Source organism: Teleopsis dalmanni, chromosome 2, assembly GCF_002237135.1.
Source record: "Teleopsis dalmanni isolate 2A chromosome 2, ASM223713v2, whole genome shotgun sequence".
NCBI lineage: Eukaryota > Metazoa > Arthropoda > Insecta > Diptera > Diopsidae > Teleopsis > Teleopsis dalmanni.
In genome coordinates this window covers 90,215,661-90,229,055 of record NC_051847.1, presented here as the reverse complement: position 1 = coordinate 90,229,055, position 13,395 = coordinate 90,215,661, and the positions used below count along the sequence as shown (strand labels likewise).

General features: G+C 27.8%; 1 protein-coding gene across 1 annotated transcript in view; it reads right to left on the bottom strand.

Annotated features, from left to right (window-relative positions):
* Nucleotides 1-13,100, bottom strand: part of LOC119675056 — a 13,944-nt gene extending 844 nt beyond the window's left edge. The window contains exons 1-6 of the mRNA XM_038086243.1: nt 12,955-13,100; nt 12,618-12,673; nt 6,231-6,648; nt 5,820-6,160; nt 5,573-5,761; nt 41-1,264 (exon numbers count right to left, since the gene is read on the bottom strand). Coding sequence (XP_037942171.1) covers nt 41-1,264; nt 5,573-5,761; nt 5,820-6,160; nt 6,231-6,648; nt 12,618-12,673; nt 12,955-13,100 — 2,374 coding nt within the window. The remainder of the gene's footprint in view (nt 1-40; nt 1,265-5,572; nt 5,762-5,819; nt 6,161-6,230; nt 6,649-12,617; nt 12,674-12,954) is intronic.
* Nucleotides 13,101-13,395: the final 295 nt, after the last annotated feature.

Sequence of the window (13,395 nt, the reverse complement as noted above, 5' to 3'; positions counted from 1 at the left end):
CGTTTAAGACGTTCGCTAATATCGCGCATAAGTAACATACCGGAACGATCAATCTCAGCACGTATTTTATCATCGGAACGATTATTTAATTCTTCCAAACGCTTTTCCAAATAATCTTTAGCCACAAACGTGTTCCGAACCCAATTCTGCAAATCTATTTCCTCAAATTTCACACCAGAGTTCTGATTCTGTTTAAAACCCAAAATCTCAATCAAAGAAAGTTTCACTTGCTGATTGAGCAACTTGAATTGCTCATTTTGCAGTGCTGAGAATTTACTTTCAATTTCAGCGAGAAGTCCACTAAATCGCTTATCGGTCAACAACTCATGCTCCTGCAATCGTATGAGTAAATCGTCCTGACTCCCTTTCAGTTTTCTCAACGAATTCTGTAACTCTTCATTTTCCCCTAACTTGTCGGACAGTGAAAGTTTTATAAATGCAATTTGATTGTTTAGTTCATCGATCAAACGTAGCTGTTGTTTGAATTCAGTTGCAACATTTATGCCAGCACCAGAGCCTTCCGTCTTCGAACTCAAGCGTTTTTCATCTATAGCAACGTTAATTCGCGCATCTACAAACTTCGCTAATTCCGGTGCACTCAACACACGTCCCAGAACTGCATTTAAGTCAATGTTTTCCATTATGTATGTCAGGTGTGTTTGCTTATTTACGTTGATTTGTTGCTTTACGACTTCTGTTATTTCCTTCAAGTTCTCAGCAGTTAATCTTACGGGGTGTGAGCTAGACCAGCCAGCAGCCTCTAGTTTCAATTGTATGATCCCTGCTAAATGTTGAACCTGATCTTCACTTAAATTTGCCAGATTAATTTGGCTGTCAAACTGTCCTTTCTTCGCCATTTGTTCAAAATTTTCATGCATGATCTTGACAATGATTTGCATCTGTTGTGGTGTTAGAGGTGCGGATTTCTCTCTCTGCAGTCTTTCTTCTTTTAATTTGACTTCCAACAGCTGCTGCACATAACTATTAATGTGGTTTAATATATTTTCATATTCTGCGGCAGTCAATGAATTTTTCATGTTCTGCTGCAATTTTTCTATGTGTATATTGGCAATTGTGTCCTCTTTAGCTCTTCGTAGTAGTTTTGCACTAAAGCCTATAATAGCAGATAATGAGAAGAAATCCTTCAGTGTGTTCCCAATATTAACTACACGACTTCCTAGGGTAGCGTAAAATGACGATGGTAGAAGTAATTGCGCCTTTCGTAGATAATTATAATCCTCATTCTCACCAAATAAACGCCACGCTAAAATACATAAAACAACGTACAATCGAAAGATATTTCAAATATGCTAATATTACGTCACTACTTTCTTAAAAATTAAGTAACTCTCTAAAAGTACTAAGAACATGGCTAATTACAATTAGCGAAACAAAAAATCCAACTGCTAACAAAAGTTGACTTATGTATTAAGGCTCAGACCCTGCAAGACTAAGGCATTCAACTATGGAACTCCAAGAACTTTTACGACTTAATGACATTCTAAATTACGCCTTTGACAACTGTGCAGAATCAGTTTTAAAACTAATGAGACGAGACATGAGATACTTGGACAGAAGTAGCTTTGCCACCGCAAAAATCCAATTAACCAATAAGAATTGTTTTTATTAAATTGAATTATTATTTTCACACATGAACACGTGAATGTTTTCGTAATATGCTTTATAAACAGTAAGTATCCAAACCTCTCAAAGAAGACTAAATGATCTTCTAGATCAGACTATGAAGCTACATTTCTATGGCGTAATAAAGTATTAAATTTAGGAGTGATAGAACTTTATATTAAATAGAATATATTTTGATTAGATAGGTGGGTAGATAGAGTTGATTGGTCAAAATCATGCACAGTCCTGATAGATCAGTACTAGATACTAAATACTAGATAACGAGTCCTTACTGGTTATTAGTGGCGATACACATTACTTAAGATGTGTGTGTGTCATCAATGAACTTTAAGAGATCATTTAATCTATCAGGCAGACAACTACCCACAAAGACGGATAACAACTCAAGAGTTATAAAATTTTAATAAAGTGAAGAGGATAGGATGGAGTATGAGTGATGAGAGATGTAAAAAAATGAAATATAGTGAAGTAGAAGAAATAACTATAGATGAGTGAATATTCTAACCTATTTTAAGAGTTAAGTTGACCTTAAAATTCGGATGACCAAATTCCAAAAGTATACAAATTGTTGAACAAGTGCCTATTAACACTCTCATCTAAATTTTAACATACACGAGAGAGGTGAAATGTGCAGGTATTTGACCTTTAGGCACATATTTAGACACGTGATACTGCACAAACCAACATATGATTATTTGTTACAAGTTGCTCAAATTCAGGCTCTCCGAAGGTTCTTCAATGTACCATGGTACATTCACACGAATGACATCCTAAGAGACTTTAGAATAGATCGGGTCAAAAAATACATAAGGGACAGAGCTCTGAAGCTATATGCGAAATCCGACAGGCTGCCCTACTTAGTACTATCTAATCTCAGAGTAATCACTAACCGCACAGGGCAGTATGCAGATCTTAGATCAATCATTAAAGAATCACGAAAATTATCAGGAATACTCAAATTAGTCAGTGAGATGGGTAGAACTCTGCAGAATTCCCCCAGCTATCATAGAGTAAAAGTGCCCAGATGCACTAACTCGGAAAAGGCTTAACATAATAATAATACTAATATATTCAAAATTTTAGAGGTTGCAATATTTTTTTTAATATTTAATGTTTATTACTAATAAATAACCTCAGAGGGAACGATGGGCACTCGTTTCTAAATAAAGAAAAGAAGATAAAATATAACATTAGTAAGTTCTGACTTCATGGAAATGATTTTTTTTTTCATAATTAATAAGCAACTATAAAGGTATTAAGTTATCCTTCTTCATTTACGTAAGAAGTTATTTTGTTAGAATTCCTTATAATAATACATTTAAAACAAAAAAAAAAATTTTTAAAAATTATTTTCAAAACAAACTTACGAAATTTGATATAAATGAAGAAGGATAGAGTGTTTGGGTTAAATATTTCGTTTATATATATATATTTATGTAATTCAAACAAATACACTACAAAAATACTTACCTGACTAAAGGTCTTAAAATCTGACAAAATGAAACGCGTTTTTTAGTTTGTGTGTTTGTTTATGGCAAATATTTAATTTATATATTAACATAAAGTTATTTTTCAATTACAAAATGTTTAACTCATTTAACAACATTTAGCTATTATTAAAAATAAATTGAGAATCTCTTCTTTAAATAAACTTATACTTTTTAAATTTTAAAGCTAAAATATGCGTTCAGTTAAATATTACAGCGTTCTCTCTATCCTTCTCCAATTTTTATCAAATATTCCCGATGTAGTTAAGCGTGTTTTAGTTTAAAGTTGGGATTTAGGATTATTAAGGGAATTATAATATTTGTTAAGGAGGTGATAATAAATTTAAATAAAAATTAATTTGTCCGAAATGCTAAGACTTTGTACTTTAGAAATATTTCTTAATCTATAAGATTTTAGATTTAAGAAACATATATTTTTTGGGCGGTGGTAATAAATTTTGTTTTAGAAACACATTATAAAAAATAATAAAAGTAAATTAATAATAAAAAAATTAAAAAAAATTAGAATAAATGAAAAATAAAAATAATAATAATAATAATAAAAAGAAACTAATAATAATAATAAAAAAATAATATTATTATAAAAAATAAATTAAAAAATAAATTAAAAAAATAAATAAAAATAAATAAAAAATAAAAAAGTAAAATAAAGATAAAAAGATAAAAAAATAAAATAAAAATAAAAAAAATAAAATAAATATAAAAAAAATACAATAAAATAAAAATAAAAAAATCAATATAAAATGAAAAAAAACCAAAATAAAATAAAATAAAAAAATCAAAATAAAATAAAAAATAAAAAAAATCAAAATAAAATAAAAAATAAAAAAAATCAAAATAAAATAAAAAATAAAAAAATCAAAATAAAATAGAAAATAAAAAATAAAAAAAATCAAAATAAAATAAAAAATAAAATAAAAAATAAAAAAAAAATTACTATAATAACAAGCAAAAATAGAACAAAAAAGAATAAAATAAAACAATAACATAAAAGAATAACAAAAAACAATAACAAAAAAAAGCATAAAAGAATAAAAAAAAATAATAATAATATAAATAAACAAAAAAAATTATTAAAATAAAAAGTATTCTTAATATAAAATTTTTTTTTATTTTTGGAAAAAAATTTTCTAATTTTTTATTTCTACTTTTCTATTTGAAATAGTTTTTAGAATTAATTAAATATATATAATTTGTGCATATTTAAATTGGAACTATAACCATACAATTAAATAAAAATTAAAAATGAAAAGAAACAAAATCGCACAAAAATTGATATATACATCTACAAACAATTGTCTCAAACTCTTTCGAAATATTCAGTATTTCGAAAAAATTTTTTTCCTTCGTCGTACATGTTTTCTGTGACTTTTTTAAGATACAAGACATATTCGTCAGTCCAACTGCGAGCATTTTCTAAGCTAAGAACGGTTTGAGCTTTGAGATATTCATACTGTTCTCTATTGAAATATTCGGACAAATTAATTTGTGGAGGGGAAGGTAAAGTGAGGGAATCAGTAAAGGATTTAGGAGGAAATGCATCGTTGGGATGTAAATAATAATAAAGACCTGAAAAAAAATTTCACAAGCAATGTAAAAAAGCCAACATATTAAATAATTACTGTAATATTTTAATAATCAATGGATTATAAAATTAAAAACATTTCGAAAATTATATTCAAAATGTATTTATAAAATATTATTGTTTGAATTGAAACGAGATTTTTAAATTATGAAAATATATAGACATACAGCCTTCTATCAAAAAAAAAATCTATAAAATATACTAAACCAGAATTTGTATTGAAGTTAATGCCCGATTTTAGAAAATAATATTACAAAGGCATTAAATAATATTTAAAAATTATTTAATTGAAAAATATACTCGAAGTATACTTATTTGACAACAAATTTTACTAAAGCTACTTTCTCTACTCTATATGTCAAATATAGCTTAGTTTTTGAGATATGGATCTTTAAAGATATAGAGGAAATTACGATAATTGTCGTTTATATCATTAATGTAGTTACACATATAAATTATTACTAAATGGTGTGTATAATTTTGTTTACTATAACCAATGTTAAAAGTTCACAACTTTAAATCTCAATATCTCAAAAACTAAGCTATGTCGACGTATAGTCTAGTGAAAAAAACAAATCAAAATAGATAATCATATCCTTTCATATCCTTTCCTTTCATATCCTTTTATCAAATTAACGCATTTTACTTTGAGTGGATATTTAAATGGTATTTTTAATTTAACGAAGTCATATTATGTTTTAAAAAAACAAATTTTCAGTACCTTTCTAACCTATTCTTCTAATTTTATACAAAAAAGAAAAACCTCGTATATTTCAAAACTAGCCTTTTTTCTATATATTTTTAATCCATTGACAAAAATATTATAAAAACTTACCAATTAAAAGTAGTAAGGGTAGTAAACACAATAAGAAAAGCAAAAAACGTTTGCGACCTTTGTTGTTCACATTGGAGGAACGCAATAGCCAAGTGTCCATGCACAGAATATTTGATATGGACAAGTAAGTGTAGTGAATTAAACTTCTAAAAGTACTCGTGATTCTTTCTCCAAAAGAGGCAAAAACACCTGCGTAAGAACAATAAACAAATTAATTATTTATAGAAATATTAATAGATGGTTATACCTTTTCTATTTACATCGGTAGTATATATATTGCTATGTCGTCGTATTTGACTGGAAGTTCCAACAAGCCTATCCCAAGTAATTGTTGTTATTGTAGTAATTATAGTAATGAGACGCATTAACCAATTTTCTTTTGTTTGCATACTGCCAGTATTATAGTAAGCCTTCTTTTGACATTGTTTTTCAACCAAATAATCAACTTCATCTGCTGAATCATAATAACTGCTTTGATCAGTATAGATACTACGCCTAGACATATTCGGCATGCCCACGTATCCATTAGTTAATGGCCTTCGATGTGGTGACAGATAAGAATATGTATAATCGGTCTTTGGTGTTTTTCTATACAAAACAGATTTTAAGAATTATTATTCATCTGTATATATATATGGTACTTTATGTAAAAACTTACTCCCAATATTCGCCAGCCAATTTATACTCCAAATAGGCAGGATGTGCCGACAAATCAGTATTAATCGCTGATTCATTGAATATACTACTGACGGATTTATTTTTTAGTGAGTTTTCAGCTAATTTACAAGTTATTTCAAACTGAGAGTTTAGATCATTTTGTGCACTTTCTGTTAATACGGTACGTCCTCTTCTATTGCCGCTTCTGGCAAATCTTGATATAAAACTGCCTGAAGAATAGCTTTCTTTAGGAGTTGATGTATTAACAGTTCCTCTTAGTTTTTCAGTTGTTATAAATTTGGTTGTTGTTGTTGTTGTTGATGATGATGACATATTATTTGTAGTTCTCAACTGTGATTGACCACGTTTAACGTTGCTCTCTTTTTCATCACTTGCCGTTTTTGTTAAATCAATTATTTCTTCAATTATCGTCCTAAAAATGAAATAAAATGTATAATTAGTTAATAAGGAAATATGATTCAATTTACTAATATATGAAATATAATACTAATATATATACTAATATATTGTTGCGTTCCACTCTATTTACGTGGTCGTTCGCGATCACTGGATTCTGTTAACTTGAGAATCCAACTTGAGTTTAGTATAACCGTTTATTATCTATGTATTTTATAAAACACCAACCCAATATTTTCTAATAGTCATATATCTATCAAAAACTTATTTTCTAACTAAACTGACATTTTAAGAAGTTATCAAAGTTTACTTAAATTGTATATTCACAACATAAAGTAATATAAGTAAGCTACTTACTATATATATTACTATACCTTTATTACTATATATATATTACTATACCTATATTACTAAACATATATTACTATACCTATATTACTATACATATATTACTGTACCTATATTACTATATATATATGTTACTATACCTATATTACTATATATATATTACCATATATATATTACTATATATATATTACTACACCTATATTACTATATATATATATATTACTACACCTATATTACTATATATTATGTTGAAGCTGTTGTGAGCTAGTGAACTTAAGCACTTATACTCTTTTTTAACTCGAGGTATTATTATTGTATATATTATTATTATATATATTATTATATAAATATTATATTTATTAATATCATATTATATATATTAATATTATTATGTGTATAAAATTATATATTTTATTATGAGACACAAATTATTATTAAAATTATTTATTACACATTATTGTTAAATTATCACCTATTCTATTATTAAAAATAATTTTATGTACACTATCATAATTATTACATATTTTATTAATAAGTATATATATTTTACTCATGAGTTTGGGGATAAACTTTACGTTTCTGACATTTTCAAGGCAAATATTTTTAGCAATAAAATACTCAAATTTATAAAAGACTCATTGATGAGATTTTAAAATTTTGGCAAGATCTTCGAAAATATGCAAATTAAAATACATCTACGTAATTTATGACACAATTGTGCAGTTGACTAATCATAATTCCACTCCACACAGACGAACAGACTACCACGAGTATATAAAACTTATAAAACTTATATATTTGTTTGCAATGATTGGATAGCAAAGAATATTAAATTGTTAAAAAGACTATCACATATAGTGCGTTAGAGCACCAGAAATCTGCAAAAGCATGGCTCTAGAACACAGCGTTTTATGCCCCAATGTCAACTGATTGATAAGAAATGTATAGTTAACTTCTTCAATACTCATGGTCGCAACTGCACAAAGCGAAAAGAAAATATCTCCTATTTTCTTTGTGCAAGTCCTGCTTTTTATAAGTGGAGACCAACGACCCTAGGTAAACCGCTCTTCAATAATCTTGCAGAGCTAACGGAAGATTGTTAGCTCTTTAACGATCTGTCAACTTCAACAATCTGTAAACAGTTGACAACGAAGCTAATTGAACTTTAATTGGCATTTATACCAACCAACCAATCTAATTTTGAGACAGCTTTATGCTTTGAAATAAGTGTACAAGTTGAAACTGGTTAATTCAATTTATTATAATAAACGAAATATTTGTTTCCAATAATTTATAATAATACTAATTATACATATTTTTTAGATTAATTCATTAGATTTAATAGAATAGATTCAATTCAATGAGATCTGGTAATATATAAATCAACATATATATAAATCAATCAATAAGATCTACGTTTAGTGCAACATTCAAGCACAATCCAATGTTATAAATTCAATAAAAATGATATTAGGATTCATATCATAATAATTGATGTTTTTTCTAATAAAACTACACAACCTTCGGTTCGAACGTGTTATTAGTATGTAGATTATAATATGTTCACAATTCCACAAATAGTTTTCTAAAAATAAATTACATGAAAACAATTATTTTTGTTAAGAACTTGACTTTTAAAAGCATTTCCATTTACGTTTTCTTAGTTTTTTAACCTATTTACAAAAAAAATTAAATTCTGTTTCGAAATTCACGAAACTAAGAAAATAGGTAAGATTAGATATGTATACATATGTTAGGCAGTTTAGTAGATTGATTCCTGTACTATTTCTTATCATAAATTTTGATTTAAATGGAATGAAATCATCATATATCATACAATAAGATAAGATAGTGGGATGACAATTATTTCCGTAACGAGAGAGTAAATCATGCAAAACACAAAGTAAAAAAAGTGTTGAATAATTATAATTTAGTAATACATTTCTAAAATGTATATATTATGTTGGCATCTAAATGTATTGCATTTTTAAATTTAATTTATTTATTATATATATCCCTAACGGCTTTTGGAAACCTAAGTAAAAAAGTGTTGGTTGATTTTTTTTTTCTATCTTATAAAATTATTTTCTATCAAAATTGCACCAACGTTTTAAAGTTTATTTGACTTTAATCGATTAAATGCGATAAATTTGAAAGAAACAAATGTATTTATATCAATTATGAACTAAACTCTTTCACTTCACTCGCGCAAGCAGACAAAGCTCAACTTAGTTCATAAAGTTAGTTAAAGAAAATTGAAAGTGCTATTTAACAGTATTAAAAAAAGGCAAAAGACGTGAAAAATATTTTTATAAACAAAAGCCCCGTTGTGGTTAATAATTTCTAAAAATAAAGTTCTGTCTAACCATTTTCAGTTTTAAAAATCAATTACGATGAAACATAAACTTTAATCAAGCAAACAGTCAGTACTCAGTTAGCTTAGCTTATGCAACATATATATTGAAAACCTGTTTTGTGATAAAATGTCATCAAAAAGCACTTAATTAAAAGGTTAAAAAAATTTAAGAAATTAAAAGTGTCAATTTATAGCAGAACTTGTAAATATTTTCAATGCCAATTCTTATGCATATATTGAAAAACTACTCAGTGACAAAGTGACAGCTAAAACACTTAAATACAAAACGTAGAAAATTTGTGAGTGCCAGCTAATAGCACTATAAACAATATTTGTAGAGATTTTTTAAGGTAATTATCAATTACAATTAAAGCTAATTATTAATTAAACTCCTTACACATACAATCAGTGCTGACCGTAGGTTTTTTTTAGTTTTTAATTAAAAAATTATTCAGTGCCGAAGTACCAGCGAAAAGCGCAATAAACGTTAAGTGCTAGCTTACAGTCCAAATAACAAAATATGTAAACATGTCATATTTTAAAGAGCTTAGAATTTGACAGAGTACAAGTTCAACCCTTGATTCTCAAAAAATTGTTTACGAATAATTTAATAGAAGAAATAATTCCAAGACCACTAATAATGGGTATTTGGCAATACTCGAAACAACTGTGTGGTCAGCCAAAAATTCAATTTATTAAAATAATATAAAAAAAACTTTAGTTGTTGAAGTTCACTACTTTTTGAAACCTCCCTACCAACAAATACACTAGTTTCTATTAAGTAAAATAGTCCCTTCCGTCATAATTGACGTTAAATTACAACTAAAAAAAAATAGTCTCGCCTATGCGAATCATAGAGTAACATTAGCATGACTTTCTTCGTATTACGTTCTTAGATTAGGTTCTATACACAAAAAAGGATAATATAAAAGGATGCAATAAATAATGCCTGTACAAAAGAGTAGTATTAAAATTTAACAATCAAATTTACAAATATAATTAACTAATTCGATTCTATAGCTGATTTATAATTTTGTTCCAATACTTGCGATCTCAAAAATTATTTACGAATAATTAAATAGAAGAAATAATTCAAATACCATTAATAATGGGTATTTGGCAATACTCGAAGCAACTGTGTGGTCAGCCAAAAATTCAATTGATGAAATATAAATAAAAATGTTTGTTGTTGCAACTTAGTACTGTTTGAAACCTGTCTAAACATTAAATACAAAACAATCTCCTTGATTTTATGCAATCAGTGGTCAACTTGACTTAAATGTATACATTAAGAAATTACTTAGTGACAAAAAGCCACCAAAAAACTTTGAAAAAAATTAAAATTACCAGCTAACAGCACTAAAACTAGTATTTATTAACGTTTTTGATGTTCAAAACATTGGAAAATTCAAAATTAATACAAATAATTTTACTATCTTCGAGGTTGTTTGTTAATTATGCACACTTTACATATATTTATTTCCTTGAGAAATTATAATATATATACACAGAACGTATAGAACATATTATATATTCTAAATATTCATTCATATATATGTATATATTTATTCGTAAATATGTTAAAATTTTGCATAATAAGAACAGAAACAAATTCGTTAAGAATGTTTAGAGGAGGAGGAGAACTACGTCATTTGCTTCGTTTCAATTATGTATGCTTCGAAAATGTTTTGCGATATTAAGAGATTAAAATTTTAAACTTAAATTATTAGAATAATAAATTATTTCAGTCAGAATAGAAAACATTAACATTAAGGAGAACAAATCAAAATGAACTGAAAAATACGTTAAAAATATAAAAATGAAATAAAACTGAAAGAGCTACTAAAGCTCCGATATTGTAGGTATGTCGGGTGGTGCTACACGTCTTATTCATAGCACGACCTTCATTGTTGTTATGTTTGTATAAATTTGTTTATTTTATGTTTTGTTTGTTTTTGCCACAAAAAATTGTTGAAAAGGCCAAACAAAAAATAAAAATTTTGTGCGTTATTTCGTCATCACTTAAATTTAACTTCTAGTATAATTCTCTATGTCTGTAAATATACTCGTAAATTCAAATGGAAAACATAGAAAAATATTGAAACCACTCAATGTGAACAAGTTCCTCTGAACAGCGTTTCCCCCCACCGCACCCGAAACACGACACAGACCCCAAACCCCAATAACCGTCAACGTTTTTGAAAAGTAACCGACTTTGAGGCTTCCGTAGCACGTTTGCCGCCACAAATAAAATGCGCCAAAAATATAAATTTAACGTTAATGCTTAGCCAAATGTGTGACTGATATTGAAACAATCAAAACAATAAAAATAAAATTAAAAAAATAATAACAAATAAAATGTTGTGGTGTGGATGGAGCGCGTTGAGATAAAGTTACTTTATTAGCGCGATGTGAACGCTGACTTCGCTGACGGTGACTAAATTATTGCGCGATGACGACATACCTACGTGTTTCGCTGAGGTTTGGTTTCAGTATTTATTCCATTTATTCCATTATTTTTCCCTTTATTAATATTTATTTAGTTTTTGCCATAACAGAAAACAAAATAATTAACTTTGAATTAATTAGAAAATGTACATAATACGGTTATCGTTTCATCTGAGTTATGCGAAACAACGGCGATCTATAGAATCTAATAAAACTACATGAGATTACCTTAAAGAATGTACAGTATGACCTCGATTAATACAACCTCGATTATTGCACTTAAGCATTTTTACTCTTCCTTAACTTGATGTATTTTCAAAACCCCTCTCTACACCTTGACTAGATTACTGGGTATCACTTCATTAGACTAAGCAATAATTGACCTCAGATCTACAAAGCTCACCGAGGAGCCGAGGAGAAAATGGTTACTTTTAAGATTTGATAACGCGGTGTTGGTAAGTCTGTAAGTTTTCGGAAATAATTTCACGGCTCTATCCTTTATATATTTTTTGATGGGATTAATCTTGAGGTCCCTGAGGATGTCATTCGTCCTAATGTACCATGGTACTTTGAAAAGTCTTTTCAGAGCCGACTTTGTGCAATTTCTAGCTGGCGAATAGTAGTGTTTGAAGTTCCTTTGGGAACACACTCTCGGTGCATAAGAATATTATGAAATCATGAAATTAATTCAGATGTTATTTTTCAACAAGAAATCAGACTCGGAAACTGAGGCCATGCAATTACACTTAAAATCAAAAATGGAGTGAACGCTGAATGCACTTAACACATGCATACAATGGGCTGAGGAAAATTCCTTACCTCTTACAAAAGTTGTAATACTTAAAGATCTAAAACATGAGGCAGTTACGATGAATCTTAATTGTAATAAAAAGCAAAGTGAAATAACAAGTTATTATCATAAAATATGATTGCAATTATGTTGTTATAAATAAAAATAAGTAATCATATTATTTTCTAATAAATTTATAGATGCACTAAATAAACTAAACTCGATTATTACAACTACACCGAATTCTGTTTCGAATTCTATTAGTTGCATTAATCGAGGTCATACTGTATTTACTAATCTTGTATATTTCTCATACTATTCTTACTATATTCTCATGTTATTCATACATTCTTCTTGCACACTTACTCTACAGCAGGTATTTTCTTCTTCTGGTGCTGTGGACTACTCTTTAGATGATCGACATGATCACAGTTTTCATGATCGCATGCTGAACGCAAAAAGGGTGTTTTGGAACGCGAACGGCGACGCGTGATCATATGATGTTCATTCATTATTCCACCGACTTTTCTCACCAATAGTACAAATCTGGAATTATAAATAAGCAAACATTTATATTGTTTGTAAAAAAAAATTCCATATTTAATTTAATTTTACATGCCTTCTTATAAATACTTAAAACAATAATTAGAATAATTATGATAATTTAAAGTGTAATAAATTTATAAAAAAAATTACTTAGCAATCGGCGTCAAAAGCGTTATAAATGCGCTCCAAAGAAATAGTGAAGCTTTCCTTAAAGGTAACGCATATTTTTACATTGCCATATTATCATTGAAAATAAGTGCT